Source organism: Emydura macquarii, unplaced genomic scaffold, assembly GCF_026122565.2.
Source record: "Emydura macquarii macquarii isolate MOO-44397 ecotype Brisbane River unplaced genomic scaffold, CSIRO-AGI_Emac_v2 contig_2676, whole genome shotgun sequence".
Taxonomy (NCBI): Eukaryota; Metazoa; Chordata; order Testudines; family Chelidae; genus Emydura; species Emydura macquarii.
Window position 1 is genome coordinate 18143771 of NW_027132813.1, and position 20022 is coordinate 18163792.

A 20022-nucleotide genomic window follows, 5' to 3' on the forward strand; every position below is an offset into this window, starting at 1 on the left:
GACTTTCCACTTTTACCAATATATGCCATACTAGAACACTCTACAACTCTCAAAGTTCTTGTTATGCAAATAATTACAACAAAGCTCTTCTCTAGTCTACAGATCTTATCTAAAGTCAGGCAAAGGAGGGTGCCAACCAGTCAACAACATAAATCCATTAATGGTACAATGCCACCTGCTGGTCAACTGTGAAAAACGTAACTTCTTGCAAAAGATTAATCCTTCCTGAAAGAAGCTTTTAATTTATGCAAGATATAAATTTATATTGCTATTTAACAGAAAGTTGACTATGTTGTCATAAGAATATCCTGGGCAACTTTTTAAACCTTCATTTTTCCATTTTCTTGCCACTTTATCATTAATAAGGAGCCCTTTCATATTTAATATATATAAATGCGAGGAAAACAATATCATTTTATAGATGCGCGGTCACATTTCATCTCAGCTCTTGATGGGTTTTAGTGAGAACTGACAATCCCTTGTCTTAAATAGTCTAAAGGCTATGATGGCTGCTTCTATAATAGTGTTGGTTATTTTATTACAAAATCAGACACTGTTCTATACTCCTGAGTTCAATTTTTAGAGTGATTTCTTAGGCCTTGGTCCTGCAATGAGCGCCACAGGGAGGGACTTCTGGCCCCATATGAGCCCCACTGACGAGAGACTTTAAACACTAAAATGCCATTTTCTTAATCTATTCCAGTGGTTAGATTCTGGTACATTAGCACATTGGTAAACAAAGAGCTTCTTAAAATCTTATTCTTCTCTCAGATACCACAGTGAGATGGACACATTATTTAGTGTCCAAAGTTAAGTTTAAAAAGAAACTAATCCTTGAAATCTAGTCAAATTAAAAAAAATCTTTTTACCTTTCTCCTTCCTACCCGACCTGTCCTTGCCTAACTAGACAGTCCAATTTCCCATTTCTTCTTTTTAAATATTACTCTCCTCTTCCCCACGCCATTGTTGTCAAAGACCCATGCAATCAGGGAAATTGCTGACTTTAAATGAGGAAATAGTCAAAGTAAACCTATTGATTCTCTCTCTTCTCATCTCTTTCAGTTCAGGCAATCTCCAGTGTTACTTGTAAACACAAGCGTTGAACATTTTTTAAACTTTTTACACAGCAGTCTGATTTTACATTGATGCTACCCTGCTACATGTTAAACTTTCAGATCAATTTTCTGCCATTTCTGTTGATGAACCTGTGTCCAAAAATTGATACAAATAAAGAATTGCATCTCAAGAATAGCTAATCTGTATAGTATCTATAATAACAGAATCTTGATGGCAATGTTTTCACATAAGAACTCTTTTTCGATTGCCAATGTGTAATTAAAGCAAATAAGTAACTTAAAAGAACAGCTTCTTACAGTGTTGTTGAATACAAGTAATATTTTAAAGCAGACAATTGTAAGGGGGGGAGGGATATGTTGTCCTGATAGAGCAGAGACTTGGGTTCTCAACAGAATGATGATCACTCAAGCATCATACACTTGGAGTGTTCCTGAACCTGATGGAAGCAGACTGAAACTAGCTATCTAATGATGAGCAATGTGATTAAATAGCGGGAACTCTAAAGAGCCAGTCTGGACTGAGCAATATCTGTTATTACTAGGTACAGCAATGAGTCTGCTACTCAAAATAAAATGTTCCTCCACTCAAAGCAACACTCTCTTGTTAAGTTACTACAAACATTTACAGTGTATGCAATATTAATGTCCAAAAATACATTAATGCAATGTTACACAGTCTTAATATTATCTGTGCAATCAGGAAGTGTAGAAGTTAAGAATCCTACAGCAACATTAACTCAACCAACTTGCACATATATAATATTTACATATGCAGACCCCTATCCTTTAACTGGATAGATATTTGCAGACACACACAATTGCACAGTGTTCCAGTGATGTCGGTGAGGCTCTATGAATGCAAAAGTCCACGCACACAGATCCAAACTGCAGGATTGGAGGCTTACCCAAGAAAACTCCAGATCAATACTACAAACGTGCACTGAAGCAGAGTTAATGATGGTGCAGGAAGCCTTAACTCTTGCATTTTGGTGATTTTTACATTTTGTTTCATCTGTTTGGTCAACTCTGCACAACTGCAGGGAGTATTTGGTTGTTTAGAGCTTATGGGGTCAAAGGAGGCCTCCAACTGTGTAGTCATTAAAATGGCTGCCGTAAGTCTTTGAAGTCCACACCTCATGAAGGCAATGGAGTGGGGACAGGATGTGTTTCCATCTTTGCTACCACTACTGTTCTGATGAAGAAAGCTTCCTGCAAGGCTGGTCTAACAAGGCAGCAGCACATTGTTTGCACTATGATGGAAGCACCTTGGCAACAGAAAGATAGGTTTTTTCACCTTTTAAAAAGCAACAGAAATTGCTAGAACTCTAAAATGGAGGGATGGCCAGCAATGGCACCAATTCAGATATTTCTTGCTGAACAAATTCCACCCCCACCCCCAGCAGGGACCCCGCTTCTCTGCCGACCCCCATCCCCTTGCAGAGACCCCGGGTCTCCCTCAGGCACAGAGGGCATGTCTACACTGCAATTAAACGTGTGGTTGGTCTGTGTCAGCTGACTTGGGCTTGCAGGGCTGTAAAATGATGTAGACATTTTGGCCCAGACTGAAACTCTGGGACGCTTCCCCCTTGTGGGGTCCCAGAGCTCGGGCCCCAGGCTGAACATCTACACTACAACTTTACTGCCCTGCACTCAAGCCTTGCAAGCCGGAGTCGGCTGACATGGGCCAGCCGTGGGTGTTTAATTGCAATATTGGCATACCCAGAGTTTCCCCTTTCTCTTACCCATACAATGCATGAGCCAGTGCCGCCAAGAACCAAGTTCTCGGCTGACTCCCCTGCGCTCTGCCATACAGGAACAGACTCCTGATGTGTCAGCTCACAACACCTTTTGGCCTGACTACCCCTCCATCTGGACGGAGGAGCAGCCAGGCCAAATTTGAGTAGCGTTGTGGCTCTGTGCGCCAGGTCGCAATGGCACTCACTGAAATTTGGCCCAGCCATTGCTCCACCAGCCCTTCTTCTAGCCGGGTCCAATTTCAGAGGCATTGCAACTATGCAGCCAGAGCAATATCCCAGGCCACTCTGGCAGTAGCTTGGGACCACTGCTTAAAAGTGGTAGGGCAATGCTCCATGGCCTATGAAACTTTGACCATGTGCAAAAACCTTGGCACCACTGATCTGCAGATTTTCCTGTTCCTCAGGTTAAGGTAGTGAGGTGTTTTGTGTTGTTTTAAAATATAAAAAGTATTTGGCTGTGTTTCAGAGACATTATAATCTTCGTCCTGTAAACTGGCCCAGCGGCAGCCTCTGTGCAGGTCAGATTGGGCAGAGACAAAGTGCAATGTCACAGTGGGAGGTCCAAATTCAACTTCTAGCAGCTGCCAATGGACCATGTTCTACCATTCTTACTCACAATGAGAAGCCCTTTCTTCCATTTGCTTTTAATGGGACTAACTCACAGAGTGAAGGGCTACTCAGTACTAAGTTAACAAGTTCAAATGCCATCTTTTAAATTGTTTATAACATTATTATTCAATCAATCTTTATCAAACTTGATCAAGGACTATGCACATGCCTTAGTTATGGACCACCTACATGCCAAGTTTCAAAGTTCAACCTGTTTGTGAATTCAGCAGGAAGTGTAGGAGGCATTTTAAAACAAGAAAGTTTTCCCCTTCCACAGAGAGCTCAAATAACTGAATAGATTTTGCTCAAGCAACCCGAAAACAGTTCATCTCTAGACAGAACCCACAAGTGAAAAATTTCAGTCATTAAAATAATTTGGGGCTTTTGGGGTTTTTTTAAATGAGTTGATAACCTTTTGTTTTCAAAATTTCATAAGTGAAACTGTGTAGCCATCTCAATTTTAGCAGGCATTACCACTTGACCACTGTAATATCAAGAATTAAAATTAGGGATTTTCAGTTTCAAGCACAACATTTAGCAGAAAAACTAAGATGCACATTTTATCCCATTGGATTTAATGAAAATGGTTTTAAGAAAAGATATCAATCTCTAAACTATTTCAAAGCCCAATTTTCCTCATCATAGATGCCTCCCACATTTTGTATATTTAAAGATGTTGTAAGATTTATGTTTCTATTATTGTTGTATATTGATGAAGTTAGTATTTTTAAAATCTTTTTGTGGAAAATGCAGTCTGAAGTGCTCTTTTTTCTTTAATTATCCTTTTCAGTGATCAGGCATGCACCTCACCGAAACTGAAAACATCCTAAGGAAAACAAAATGTTCCTTAAAAAAACCAAAAGTTCAGGGCAATAATCTTTTTTAGAGGAGCTATCTAAGAAATCACTCTACAGGTCAGTTGAACAACGGTGTAGTTACCAGTTCTCTCAGATTCTAAGATAGTCAGAAACAACCCTATCAGATATTGCATGAACTTGAGGTCCCAAAGAAAAGTATGTTATAAAAGCTCCATGAGAAAAAATGAAAAACTACTGATCTGTTTTCCAAGTGAAACATTTTAGGTGATTGCTCTAACCTGGGGCACAGTACATTCTCTCCATAGCATCATTGTCACAGGAATCTTCAACCTCAATCCACCTGCTAAAATACGTTAGCTGAATGTGTCCTAAAAACAAAACGACAGGAGAAATCAAAACATTTTTCCCTTCCATTTTCTGCAGAAGTGAACTGTAATTACTCCTTTTGTAGCTAAAAACAGTATCATTAAGAATAATGGCATCATTAAGTACTAGAAGCTATTACTGGGGGTGAATTTGCTGCACTGATAATGAAGCTCTAGACAGGAAATGAAGATACTAATTACAAGATAAAACGCCTACCCAGTTAATTGGAAGCAACAGCGAATAAAAAGAAATGCATTTGCAAAAGTTCCTGACCTCTATCATTCAATAAGATGTTGTTTGGGTTCAAATCGCGGCACACAATTCCTTCTCTATGCAAAGCGTCAAGGGCTACAACCATTTCAGCCGCCCATCTTTGAATACAATCCTCTGGGATGTAAAACCTGGAGGTTAGTGCTAGTCTTTCATCGAGGTCCTGAAAAATTTGATGTATTTCCTTCTCTCCTTCTAGTGCAATTTCACTCTTGCCCTCCAACACTGTCTCTTTGCTTTCAGCTTTCGGTAACAGAGCAGGGTTTGTTTTTTCTTTACCAAAATCTTCAGTTTGATCAGAAAATAGCAACACTGCTTGATTACTTACTGTGCCTTCATCTGAGCTATATTCTTTAGCACCTGAGAGTGGGTTAGAAATAAATAAGAAATTTTCTTCTGTGCTTGTTGCATTTAAAGATGAGGAAGAAATTGCTCTGAGTCCTTGAACCTGAGCCAGGTCTTCTGAACTAGCCACGTCAATGTCAGATGTAAATAGTGTCCTGACAACTTCCTGAGTGACATCATATTGTCCTTCTGATTCCTTGCTAGGATGGTCCAATTCTGGCACCACATGATTTAACTTTTGATCAAGAGCTTTGCATTGTTCTGTACTATTATTTAATTGTAAGACATCAGGGGTTTCTAACAGTTTGCTTTCCAAGATGTCTATATCAGTCTTTTTTGGCCTAACCACTGCCGCTTCTTCCAGTTTCTCTGATACACCAGGTAAATTTATCAGAAGATCAGGCCTTCCTTCATCAACACTACTTACATCATCAAAAGCAGCATCCTGAAAAGAAATTACTGGCACAGAGTCATTGGAACCCCGGCTTATGGTGTCATGGGCTCTAAAGCCCACTTTGCTTTCCATGGTCTCAAGGCTCCTATCATGATCTGGTGCAGAAAAAAATGGCTTTAAAGATTCTGATTTTAAGCTATACAGTTTATCTCCAAAATCAAGCCCCAGAAGTTCACTGGTGCTGTCTTTACTATCTATTCTGAAAAATTCCATGGGGCTGTGCTTGGATTTACTTAATGAGTCTGATATCCTAGTAGGATTAACTACTTCTGAGTCAGCATCTTCAGTGAAAAACTTTAGTTCCTGAGAGGTGATCTGAGAGCTGAAGTTATCATTCCCAACTAAAGTATGTGCCTGTAAGCATCCTAAGTCTTTGTTTTTAAGACTTTCTCCCTCTGGTTTCAGCACAGGTTCCTCATTTAAAGAGCCAGGATCAATTTTTTCTTGCCCATATTCATTGCATAATGTTAAATAACTAGTAGTACATTCTTCTTCTGAACTTGACCCAGAATCCATCCATTTGGGAGAACCTTCTTGGCCATCTTCCTGGTTACTACTGTCATCTTGAGAGCTTGGTGTACGGCTGCTCTTCAGCGGTATAACTTTCAGCATGTTCCCCCCATTGCTTTCTCTGGAGTCAACACTACTGCTAATTTCTTTAGGGCTAGGAGTTGGCAGCTGCAGGTGAATTTCAGTAGAACTTCTGATTTCAGGAATTTCAAAGCTTTCTACGGGGCTTCTGTTTATGAATTTACTGATGTAAGACCACAGTTTGCCTCCTGTAAGGAAGAAAAAGAAAAATCACAATTTAACTCATAACTAAAACTGTTTCACTACGAGATATAAAATACACAAGTCACCAGGGCAAATTACTTCCTCATGCCAATTAGAAGTTAGAACAGTTATTTCAATAGAAAATAGCTACAGGGACCCTGTCAACTTTACTCATAGTTCAAATAAATTTATTAATACATTTATGTTAATAGCAGCATCTTAAAATATTAAAATAGAAAGAATGTTTAAAATCCTACAAAACGGTCTCTCTCAAGTTTAGTTGTTCCAGGATAACATCTGCTCTCTATTTCAAGACATATCAAGAATCAGAGAAAACAAAGTGCCCCACAATCATTCTGCCATTCCTGAGATGCTTCTGAATCACAGCTCCAATCTTCTGAGTAACATCGGGGAGGAAAGAGGAGGGCTGGAATAAGGAAGGAATCATTACCCAGTTCTAGTTCTAGTTTTTTCCACTCCTCAATTTCATGGGTATTAGTGCCTTTCAGTCCCATATTAGTATATTATTTATTTTCTTGCTTTCTGAAGATACCTTATTGGTCTATTAAATCTGGATTATTTCTCCCCCGCCCTCCAAGTAAAGATTTCTTCCCTGACCTCTTGCTATATTATGCAGTTGTTTTTTCAGGGGGGAGATTTTAATAATGGAAATATTCATGGTTTGCCTGTACCAATTAATAAAACTTCCTTTGACAACCTTCCCCAACCCATCCATAAAATACAGATATAGCAACTTCTTGCATATGAGTGGACTGTAATGGCGCTCTCATATGGGAGCAACAGTCCACTGACATGCAAGAGTGGCGGAACTAGGGCTTAACTATGTGCCATTGAGGTCTGGCGAAATCCCGTCTAAGAGAGACGTCTTTAGGGCATAGAAGCAGCTCTGTCAGGGAATCAGAGGTGGCATGTGGGCCCTGGGCATCCACGTGCAGCATTTTGCCCACCTGTGAATCCCTTAGCTCCAGAAGCCACAAGTCCCAAGCTAGTCCCCATTCTCACATCTTCCTGATTCCCCTCCAGAAATGTACAAAGAAAAGTCAACAGTGGGACAAAAGAACTCTCAAGGAGTTTTCTATCCACAAATCCTCCTCCATAGGTATTTCTTCTAGAAGGGTGACCCAGGACATTATTTTTTCTTTATGTTTCATAGTCATTTGATCCTCTCAATGTATAAGACACTAAAGTCACTATATAACTGTTTAAAAAGAAAAATAGCACATACTGTTTTTAAAGGTTTTGATTTCTGAATCCAATTGCCTTAGTCTTACTAAGCATCTAAAGAAGCAGTTCCCAACATTTGAGGTCATAACGATAAAAAATGGGTTCGCAAAGATGCTCAACAGCTCCCAGCCGGGAGCACTGGGCGGCACGGGGCAGGGCTCCGGCCTGCTCGGGGCAGCAGCGGCACCGGCCTGGTCAGGTCACGGGCAGACAGCCTCACTCCTCCCCACCACCGTGAGTCGTGGGCGCGTCATGACACCCAGAAGTGCCTGGCCCGCAGCGGCAGCCCTGGAAGGGAGGAGGTACTGCTGGGGGCTGGGGCAAGAGGGAGGCACAGTGCGCGGAGGGCAGAAGAGATGGGGAGTGTTACAGTGCTTGGTGTGATGGGGCTGCCTGGGGCAGGAGAGCAGGGAGGGGTGTGGTCACAATGTTGTGGATGGTGAGATGAGTGAGGACAATTACTTCAAGGCACTAAAGAGGTACAGCACAACAAAATTTGCTGACCAGGGGAAAAGGGATAAGGTGGCTTTAAGGCATTTTGTATCCTCCAGTGTCTGAGCTGATCTGGGAGCCAGAGCCACACTTGGCAAAACTGAGACAGCACCGGGGAACAGCCTACATTACAGCAGCCTGCTGCTGGATATCTATACATAACAGCAGTGCCCAGAATCTCTGCAGTGTGCCCCCTTCCCACACTCTTAAGTCTCACTTTCTACTGCTATCAAGCATCCATTTTCCTTCCTCTCCAACATGCCTTGTCTTTCTCTTTTCTGGAAGTGGAGGGGCATTGGTTTTCTGGAGGAATTAGATGGGAAATGTTTACTAATGCACAGGTGGGTGAGAATTAGTTGTGGAAAGTTACATACAGGAAGAGTGGAAGCATAGATAAAAGACCAGCTGAATAAGATGAATCTGAGAGAAACCATTTTTTTTCCTGCCAAAATAATGGCATTTTATATACATTAATTTTTATCATTTAAAATGCTAATTACAATATTCATTTTTTAAAAATCATAATTCCATTTTTTATGCAAACAGATTATCCTGGTTTTCTTAAACTGAAATTTCCTTTGTTATTGGATTAAATCTGACTACTAAAGGGGTTGCAGAGGATGCATTTCAGATCCTGATTATTTATTATTATTATTAATAATTTGTACTACAGTAGCACCTAGGAGCCCTAATCATGCACCAGGACCCCATTTTGCTAGGTGCAGTACAAACACAGACCAAAACAAAAGGTGCCCTGAAGATTGAGAGACTGCAGTTGTATGCGTTTTGTTCTTTAATGAATGGTGCAGAACAGAAAGTTGCATTACAGCACATGGAAAGTGCATCCCAGCAGTCAATGACTTACAGATGACAAAGCATGATGGGACAGTAGATGATAGACGAGTAAAATGTCAGATAAATGGATTTAAAAGCTATTTTAGGCTTTGTATTCAGTGTTGCATTTTTTATTTAAAAATGTTAAAATGATTTTAAATGTTTTAAATGAAAAATATAAATACTATAAGCATTGCAATGCCATGACTTGTCTGCTGGGGTCGCCAAAAATTTTCAGTGTTTAAATGGGGTCATGCTGAGTAAAAGGTTGGGAACGCCTGATCTAAAGAATGTCAATATGCCAGCTTCCAATTATTATATTTAAGACCAAAAAAAAAAAATAAAACATTTACTCTATGATTCTGACATTAGTGAAAACAGTTTAAATTGCCATACTGCCTACCCTTCAATAATTATTCCCATTATAAACCTTCCTTTTTTAAAAAGTTTAAAATAAAAAAAAGTTAATTATTCAGTAATTACTTGTAGCAGGAAACGATGAAAAACTTTTGCTTACTGATTTCTGATTTACTGTTAAGTGCAACTAAATGAAAAACGATTTCATTAATGTCCAAATTCATGCATATAGATGTTTATGTATAAGTATTCCAAAACTGGCCTCTTGGTCAAGTGGAAATACGTAAATAAATGCTGTTCAATAATTTTGTTCAATACCAAAAAACAACAATTTTATTCCTTTCTGAAAATGCCCGATCCAGGGTCAAACAAGAGCGATATTTGTATCTGGGTATATAATTATGCCTTTATGAGTGACATACAAATAATCTCCCCCCCTCCTCTTGCCATGTGTTGTGTAAGATCAAGAAAACCCATTAGCAAGCCTTGCTAATATAGTATCAGGAATCTATAAAAACTAAAATTACAGAAGTCAGTCCACACAAGTGAGCTTCAGTCACTTTGTCAAATATTGTCTAACATACTAAATAACTATAAAATGTATCACTGCAAAACTGAAGTTTAGTCATCTTTAATAGAATTAATTGCAAAAAACTAACATCAATTCAGCCAAGTTTCCTAAATCCAATGTTTCTGCCACAAGGTTGCCAGTCATTTTCTACATTTTATAGTATAGATACATCAACACTAATATACTAAAATGTATTTGTATCAAGGAAGATATTAAGTGTTTCCTATGTGGAAAAGTTAATATTGCAGAAGAAATTGTCAGAGTGACAACAACTTGAAATCTAGTTAGTTTTAAAAAGCAAAGAATTAAGTAAGTTGACTTTTGATATTTCTAGCTAGTACTGGCTATTTTTTTGTTACGTAAGGCCAATCTCTTCCATCAGAATAGACAGGAGAAGTTTATTTATTTATTTTTTTTACACTTACCTAACTAACACAAAAATCCATCTTTGTATTACACAAGCCATGGATGGGCATTCCAGAAGGAATTTAAGAAAGTTATGAGCAACAGAAAAGTGGGATCTTAGAATGCAAGTGGAAACCCAGCAATACTGGTTGCTACCAGGCACCTGTAGAATATTAACTGAAATAAGACGCATCCCAAGTAAATTTTTACCTTAATCAAGTACTAGTGCCAAGACAAAAGATAATACTTGACTCTTACATGGAACTAGGAGAAATTTTTCAGCTGAAACTTTTTTCCACCAAAAAAAAAAAAAATGCAGATCTGGGTTGACCAAAACATTTAATAAATTCTGAATTTAGGCAAATTGTTTCAGTCCAAAAAAAAAAAAAAAAATCAGTAACTTCAAAAGAAGAGTGCCCTGAACACTGGGCTATAGGGTACTTTGATGAGGCACCTTCTCAAATTTCATTTGTTGAAACTGTTGTTTTAGATAAGTAGTTAAGTATTCAGTGGCCCAGAAGAAGAGAAAATCACTCTATAGCCCAGTGGTTAGGGCACTCACCGGAGAGTTGAGATATCAAGGTTCTAATCCCTTCTCCAATTAATATTTAATTATTTATACAAAGTAGCACGTTTCATCCACATACCTCAAAACATTTTTATACACAAGGATTAGTATCACCTCTGTTGTACAAAGGTGGAAACTGAGACACAGATGAAGTGACTTGCTCAATGACAAACCACAGTGCAGTGGAGGAGCCAGGAATAGACTCAGCTCTCCGAACTCTAGTCCAGTGCCACTGGAGCACATTAGCTACAATGGAAATATATTTTAAAAGTGAACTTGTATGCATAAAAATGCAAACAATGCATTTGTAGCACAGAACATACTAGTCACTGAGATAGCATAGGCACATTACAGACAGTCAGAAGATTGGATCTATGCCTCCAAAGAGATTAATCTTAAAAGTCAATGTATAAGAAAGTGATAGGAAATTTGAGTGCAATCAAAAGCAAAGTGGCTGGACAGTGAAGTTGAGCAGAAGTCCTATTAGTTCCACAATTTTTATATTTTTTTTTAAATATTTTCTGTAGTGCATGTGTGCATGTGCACTATTTTGATATAGTCACAAAAACGGGAGGATACAAAGACTTTTGGATAAGTATCTTTAGGATGAAAGGAAACCTAAGAGGCCAATAAATTCAGTCTCCTAATCATGCATTAGTTTTAGTTTTACAAGAGGAGTTAATGTCCTATTGAATTTTGATTCATCAGTCTGCAGACATATTACATTGCAAACTCATGTCCTGAAAAACTAAGTGGATGTGTCCTGAAAATAATCATTTGACTTTTGCTTGGTTGGCCCAAGAGTCAACAGTGCAGGGCTACATATTTAGGCACCTGCAGAACATGATTATAGATGAAAATTGTGGACATCTCTGTATTTGGGCTTTGCTAAATAAAGGTAAAGACAACAATCTGGGTTCCCAAATAACCATGACCACCCAGTGGAGACAGAAGGGGAGTATTCAGAGACATCTACTCAATTCAGCCTTCAAAACTTTCCCAAATCCTTGTGGAAAAAGGGGGAAATGGTTTCAAGGTTCATATATTCCAAGGCCAAAAGGGACCATTGTGATCATCTACTCCCACCTCCTCTGTAAAACAGGCCACAGAACTTCCTCCAAATAATCCATTTTGAACTACAGCATTTTTTTTTTTAAATCCAATCTTTATTTAAGAAACCAGGATATTTCAGCCTATTGGAAATATATCTCCCCCTACTGTTCCTTTGATTACAAACCTCATGAAGTATCTCAAGGCTTGTGAGTGGCATTCCTGGCAAAAAATTTCCAGATCTTGTAAAGAGGAGATGCAGCCACTAGTCAACTTCATAATATATACAATTATTTATGAAAACATATTTAATTATGTTTGTGCAGTGCCCAACACAATTGGGACCTCACTTTTGGGCACTACCATAATGGAAGCAATAATTCCAGTGCATAACAATGGAACTGGTAGTGGAAGCTGCAGGGTACACAGGAGTTTATCACCAGAATCTCAGACATGACAGTAGTTAAAAACAGAGTCCTACATATACTACAGCCTTCATCATTGCTAACCCTGGTGCTGATTAATTACTACAAAGTTTGCTAGCATAGAAGAAGCCTGTGCGCCCACCATCTGACAAAAACAGTGTGCGATCATTTCAAAGCAGCCTTTGGACAAGGACAGAACATCCACTACTACATTCTCAGGACTGGTAATAGAATCTTTATGGCTGGCAATGTAATCCATTCTGACCGGCAAGTCCCTAGTTTGGCAAGACAGACTGCCATTGTATTGTTGTCCATTAGTTCCTATACACTGAAAGCCTCTTCAATTTGAAGTTTCTTGAGTGCTCTCCAGACTGATAGGAGCTCCAGCTTGTTTATGCTTAAGGAGATTTGACAGTTTCCAACAGCCACTTAAACTCTGATGTACCACGGAAGCCCCCCAGCCTGTTTTTGAAGCATCTGTTTCTAAAATTTCTGGCATGGGTAGTGCCAACAAGAAGTGAGGCCTTATTAACATCAGACTGGCTCTCCACCACAATAGATCTTGCCAAATGCTTTCTGACAAAGCTACCAGATAACTTTGTGGACTTTCTTGCCTCTAACACTCCTCTCTAAAGCCCTCTAATGTTTTGTGCCATGGGAAGAGCTTATAAGGGAATGCACCAGCCTCATTAACTGTTTTTGGATGAATGACTGCACCGCAGCTTTTGGGTAAAACAAGAATGTTTTCTTCTTGCTCCAAGAAGGTTTGGGGTCAAGTTTTCTAAATCCAGTTTAAAACCCAAAAGTTCTAAACTTGATAGTGGATAGAAGTTGTGCAGTAAAGAGGGTGGAGATAAAATCAACAGAAAAGCCCTTCGCAAATGAACAGTTACCCTCATATGCAACCTCTTTCACATTTACATTCATTTTACAACCTCTTCCAAACAGGCCTTAATTCAAACTGTTGTCCATTTAAAATTAATATTTTTATCCATGAACTTCCTAATGGTACAACTGGCCTCTAAGCATCATAAGCCACCACAGGGCAATATACAAACCGAGTGTTCCGTTAGCCAATGCTTTTGTCTAACGAAACAAAACTTTCTGAAGGTTGGATGCAAAGCATACATATAGAAGTGGCATACTGGTTTAGGCACTAAACACACAAAAAAGCATTAACCCTGAAGCATTAACCCATTCCCAAAGATGACTTCAAAGCATAACCCTGCCTCTTCATCTTTTTTTTAAATTGTGAGCAGTAATGCTAGTACCTCTAAGTGACTAACCAGCCTTTTTAGCTCTGTTGTTACATCTTGGAGCTCTGGATAATTGGAAAGTTTTGACTGCTATGGGGAACTTGTAAAGCAGAGAAAAAGATGTTTTTTAAACAAACAAGTCTGAGGTAGCCATAATTTAAGAAAATCTCCTCTCCAGGGATTTTGGTAAAATTATCTCCTCTAGAAATTTACAAGATTCTGGCACTCTGCCTACTATTAACCAACAAGCCTCTCCTGTCATCAAAACCAACAAAGCACCATGGCCAACCTCCCCAAACAAATACAGTGCAACTTTACCCCATTTTACATTATGTTTTCTACTTCTACAAAGTCCAACAATTGAAAGGTCTTATTGAGTCAACCACTGTCCACTGCATCACACAGCATCAAAATCCCCACCTGGGATGTCAATCACCTTCCAGTTATTTTTCTTGGTAAAATTCAAAAAAGCCTCTCAGACTGGGTATCAGGACAGTCAGGATTCCAAGTATCCTTGTGCGCATGGTGTTCCAGCTCTGCTTTCCTAAGACAGAAATGGCAAGTGATCTTTGGCATGGAAATCCTTGAGGGTGACTTCAGAGAATCACCATAGATACTGGAAACATAATGGCAATTTTTCTTAACTTCATCAACAGACAAAGGTCAGGGAGGAACAATGGTCTTCTGGGTAGGACAATGGAAAGGGACTCTGGAGATCTGTGTTCCTGTATCTATGACATTTCCTGTGCGTAGGCTTGGGCAAGTCACTGTATCACTCTGTGCCTTGGTTCCCCCTCTTTAAATGGGAACACCACTTCCTTTCCTTCACCCTTTGTCTTGTCTATTTATACTATAAGATTTTGGGATCACGTGCTGTTTCTTATTATGTGTATGTACAGCAACTAGTACAAAGGAACCTCTGATTTCGGTTGAGGCATCTAGGCATTACCATAAATCAACCACCACACTAGTAAGTCAGGGTCATTTGGAGTTTGGATGATGGATGCATATCCATCCAAGAATTTTGACCACCTTGCTATGTCTCAAAGGAAGGCGAATTAGAATCTGGGGTGGCACAATTCCTCTCAGATATCACTCTAGTACATCACTCAAGGGTAGACGGGACACACTGAAGGAGGTGTTCCAGATAATTTCAGGCTGTGTGTGAGTCTGTTGTGTTACTTTGTATAGTTGAGATTTAGGTAAGAACGAGTAAGTCCTTTTTTACAATGCATTCTTTTGCATGTTTTTTCCTCACACAGTATACAAATATCTCTTATATTAAGGAGCACAGCTTACCTTTTAAATGCAATTGTTTTTCCTTTACATTTGGCTCACAGAAAAAAAACTTAATCTCTCTCTTTAAATTAGTAGTTTTTATAAGGAATCATTAACTGAACAGAGACTGAGCTTAACATGTATCCATTACTAGGCAATATGCTGCTCTATTATTCTTAATATACAAAAGGGATTTGAGAGAAAACCCTTTGCTCTATACAATTTAAACAAAGTAGAGATTTAGCAGCAGTTTGAACAATTAAAGTTAATTTCCTCTAGAGAACACAACACTTGTTCTGGTTGGTTTCGGCAAGAACAAGCAGGCCAGGACAGTAACATTTCACTGGATTTGTTATTCTCTCCTGACCCACCAAGAGGTAATGTTTTCCTCTGACAACAAGTATCGTGTCCAATCCATTCAGCGGACCTCTTCACTCTTGTATACAAGAGCTCTGGGGTATGAAATGTCTCTGCTTTCTCCCCTTCATTCATCAGAGGCAAAGGAAGATATTCGTTACTGGAAGCAGTAACCATTTCCAGTAGGTTGCCATGGACCGTGTACTTTAAAGCTCTTTTGGGGATGTTTGGTTATTGCCCATCCAAGTAATTCTCCATGGAATATCATTTCCTCTTCTCATCTTATTTTCATCCTGAGTTACCAGAGGAAATTTTTGCTCAGGGGAACTAAAAATCCTAGGGACCTCAGGTTACAATAATCAACTGATTTTTTTCCTGATGTTTTTTTCTCCCCAACCCAAACCTCTGGAGACTCCAGGGAGCAGAAGTCCATTGGCACTAATGAATTAACAATTTTCTCAGCTTCTCCAAAGATTCAATCAAATCCACCAAAACACATTCAGAAAGATAGCTTTCAAATTCCCATGATGGCCTCTTGGGGAAGAGTGGGGGGAGGGTGAATTCATGCACACTAACACTGTAACCCTTTGAGTTCTCCCCAAGGTAGCCTATGAACTAAGGTCTTCCTTCATGCATCACTGCACAGCCAAGTTTAAAATAAATAAATAAAACATAGTACAGAAACAGACAGCTCTTCATGTTACAGAGTCATCTTTTGTTGGTCTGTGATCCCTTATGTGACAAAAGTGGTATGTGCATAGGCAAATCCCAAATGGTTAAAACAAAAGGAATAATATTTAATCTAAAATCAACTTCTCTATAAATGAGTTCAGAGCCTTGCACTCCCCCATTCTAGTTGAATTAGCAGCATCCCTTAAAAAGGAGGAGATATATTAGCAGAATTGAAATTTATATTCTGCACTCATTCCACACAAAAAGGAGTAATTAAAATTAGGGAATATTTAAATCCAGAGGGAAAAAAAAATCAAAACATAATTGTTTTTTGCCACCTGTTCCCTGTACATATAACAGGAATTTTATAAATAGTTTGAAGGCACAACTCTGTGGCTCTGCTTTGAACTCCTATATGACACCACCGGCTATTTTCTTAAAAACCAAGATCAGAATAACTATGTAATGTTAAGTAATAGGCAAATGTTCTTGTTTTTTAGAAGGCAATTATTAAATTCTTATGGGAATGCTGCCCATTTTAGCTACATAATATTAAAAAGATTTACTAGCCAAAAATCACAAAAGTGGCAAAAAATTGTATCTCCTAGAGTTAACGTGTGCATACAATAGATTGCAATTTCAGCCAAACCAATTCCTGCCTTTAGAAAATAAATGGTTAGAAATGCACAATATTACGAAAGCTCAAACAACTTAGCAGCTTTTTGGGAAATTCAAAACAGGAATGAGATTCAGAATAGGAATACAGGAAAAAAAATTGTTCTTTATAAAGTTTTGTTATTCTAAGACTGAAAATATTTTGTTTAGAAAAATATAAGAAGGTAATTTGACATTTAAATTTATCATTGAGTAAAAGCTAAATCTTTGAATTGTTTTCAATGTACTTAAACATAGACAAACCTTCTGCATGCTGCAGCACAAGAAATACAGACTCCTCAGAGATGATGTACTTGTGCAGACACACCATGTTGGGCACACAGCGGGGAATGATGGTCTTTCTGTTCCTGCTGTACTCACTACTTTTCCTTAGACCCTGACAGAGAACAAAAAGGTCAGTTGTACCCTCAGTTGCCTTTGGAGCCTGCTGTGCTCTGTGTTTATCAACCAAACTAATCTATCCGAGTTACTCTGGGCTTCAGAGAAACCACTCATCTGCTGCTCTATGCCCCTCAGTCCCCTGAGGCTCTGCTGATGGCATCTGGCGCATTTCCAGAGAACAGAAGATGGCACAAAGCTGCCATTAAAATCAATTACATGGGTCAATGTTTTTATTAGAATCTCTCTCAAACTAAGTCATCAGTATGACACTCAGTTATTTCCCTATGACCTTTTTAAAAAAAAAAAAAAAAAAATTTAAGCAAAAGACATTGTAAAATCAGTCGAAGTTCTAGAGACAAAAGAATACCCTGGATTCACAAGTTATCCTTATATTTCCATCATACTTAAAAAATATAGGAAAAGATTCAGTTCCTGAAGAGGTAATGATTTTGGAAGGTGGCACACATATGAAGTTACTGGAACAGGTGTGTGGGGATAAGTGTGACCTATTATTATAATTGATAAGCAAGATGTAAGGAGTTAAATGGAAAATATAAAGTTAATCTATTCTACCTGTAGATGCAATGAGGATGCTAATACCTGAATTATGTAATGTTTACAAATAGCCATTTGTGAATTATAAATGGAATGATTTTCTGCACACAGTAGCAGAAGCAAGATAAATAAAATTAGAATAGTTTACAGCATGTGTACACACTATTCCCGAAGCTGAGATGTAAATAAAGTTTCAACAATCAGCCACAGCACAGTCTTTGGGCCTCAGTTCTGCAGCCATTATTCATGTCAGTAGCCTAATTCAAATCAACGTGATTCCTTGTGAATAAGGCCTGCAACGTCAAGCCCTCAAACTTCCCCAATTCCCACCTCAAGGATTCACTGGGTTCTCAAAAGAATCTTTACCTGTTCTACATGACTCACAGGTGGCAAACCCAAAGGATTTAATTCCCAGGCAGGGAAGACCTTGTTGTTAATTCAATAGTTTAGTAGCATTACATGAACCTTTCACATCACAGTAGCCTATAGTTTTAAGGACAGTGGTCCATCTCGCTAAATATTCTGTCTCAGTAGCCACTATCAGATGCCTTAGGGGAACAAGCAACAAGCCCTGTAGCGAACAATTATGGAGTAGCTTGTGTATAGAAGAAGTTCTTCCTAATTTAGGCCCTGAAGTATGAGGGGTTTATATCCCTTATGCTCTAACAGAACGGTGATGCTTTACTGAAGCCTGCTAAGATATTGGCCTCAGTGATCATGTCGCTACCACAATCAGTGGTAATGCTAAATAAGAACTACAGAGAAAAAGGAAAGGAAAGGAGATGGAAGAAAGTGAAAATATATTTCAAATACATTTAGAAGATAGAAATGTTAATATGCTAATAAAATTCACAGAGATGGCAACCATAAAAATAAGAAGTATTTTCTTTGTGTGGTATAAATTAGCAGGCCAAATTGTTTAGGAAAATATAATAAAGATTGTACTTACTTTCAGTATAAAAGTCTGCTGTGTTCTAGTATCCATTACAAGTAAAACCTAAAAACATACACAATTTAAAGAAAAATTTTAAAATGTTTTTCATTATTATGAAGTTATTTAACAGTAGGCAATTCAAAAATCAACTGTTGAACATTTCTATAGACCAATTGCTGTATGTTATTAAAAAAACAGGACATACTAAAACGCTAATATGTTCTTGGAGTTTTTTGTTCTTGTAATATGTTCTTGGACTTGGACTTTTTTAAACGACAGACATATGCTAGAGGACATGAAAGATGTCTCCTTGAGTACTGCAGAAAAATTACCAATCAGCTATGTAAAAATGTATAACTTGACTTAACCAAAGACAAAAAAACACCAACAACTCACAACTGGTGTTGGATGAGTGAGGCTATAACTTAGCGTTTCCATAACTTGAGCCCTGCTATGATAATTATATAAAAAGCAGGGTTAAGACAGTTTAGTCCAACATTCCCTTCTCCCAACAGGATTTGTTTTCACACCACCAGGTTTCTTATACCCAAGTTCTATTTCCTCTCCATAGGCTCCCTGGGTTTTTTGGGTTTTTTGTTAGCGTGAGGGTGATGGTCCCTCACAGGAAGTCAAACTGAAGACTGTTTGTCTTGGAAGAAAAACAAAATCAAGTAAAATGACAACATGGCTTGTTCTAACTCACACTGGTTGTGGCAACATTTATGAATTTGTAATGCTTTAATCAGCTCTACTATCACTGCTGTTGAATTCCTTCACAACCTTTTTGTTTTGGTGCATTTATAACTGGCAAAAGAAATTGCTGCAAGGAAATCCAGCTACTAGGACTAAAATATTACAGTAAGATGGGAAGAGAATATTTATTTAGAAAAAGAGAATGGATCCACTGCAGAAAGAGGGAAAAATATAGCTGCAAAAGACAGTATCCACTGGCTCTGCTCCAGGCACTACATGAGGGGTTCTCAAACTTGGGGTCATGACCTTTCAAGGGGTCACAAAGTTATTATGGGGGAATCACAAGCTGTCAGCTCCCGCACATGCCTGAAATATTTTCAAAGGGGGTCCCAGAATAAAAAGTTTGAGAACCCCTCCACTATATCATAGGCAACTTCATTTAAAACTTAGTGACACCATGGACGCCAAAGAACGTTTAGTTACTTTTGTAGGAGAAGGATTAGAATTAGTCAATTTAATATGGATATTTGTTTGAAAGACAGCCTCAGAAATTCTGATGTTAGGGAACTGAAGTTCTCCGTCTCTCTCTACAAACCCCCGCACTCGAGTATGTTACCTTTGAATTCCCAGAGTATATTTGCCCAGGCACATCTAAAGAGTTTCAGTTGCAGTACAATAACCCAAAATGGTACATGCACAAGACCAATACTCTAAGAGCAAGCATGTAGAGATGTGTTATTTGGTTTTCATACCAAGACTATTCACTCTTTAAATTTCTCCACACTGTTATGCCTCCAATACAATT

The 20022-nt window shown here is 38.5% G+C and overlaps 1 protein-coding gene across 4 annotated transcripts in view; it reads right to left on the reverse strand.

Moving 5' to 3' along the window:
- RPS6KC1 (ribosomal protein S6 kinase C1) overlaps nucleotides 1-20022 on the reverse strand; it is a 113817-nt gene that overhangs the window by 13377 nt on the left and 80418 nt on the right. For all 4 annotated transcript variants that reach the window (XM_067564979.1, XM_067564981.1, XM_067564980.1 and 1 more), the window contains 4 exons: nucleotides 18540-18587; nucleotides 16898-17030; nucleotides 4900-6474; nucleotides 4539-4628 (listed from right to left, as the gene is read on the reverse strand). In XM_067564979.1, the coding sequence (XP_067421080.1) occupies nucleotides 4539-4628; nucleotides 4900-6474; nucleotides 16898-17030; nucleotides 18540-18587 (1846 nt within the window). The remainder of the gene's footprint in view (nucleotides 1-4538; nucleotides 4629-4899; nucleotides 6475-16897; nucleotides 17031-18539; nucleotides 18588-20022) is intronic.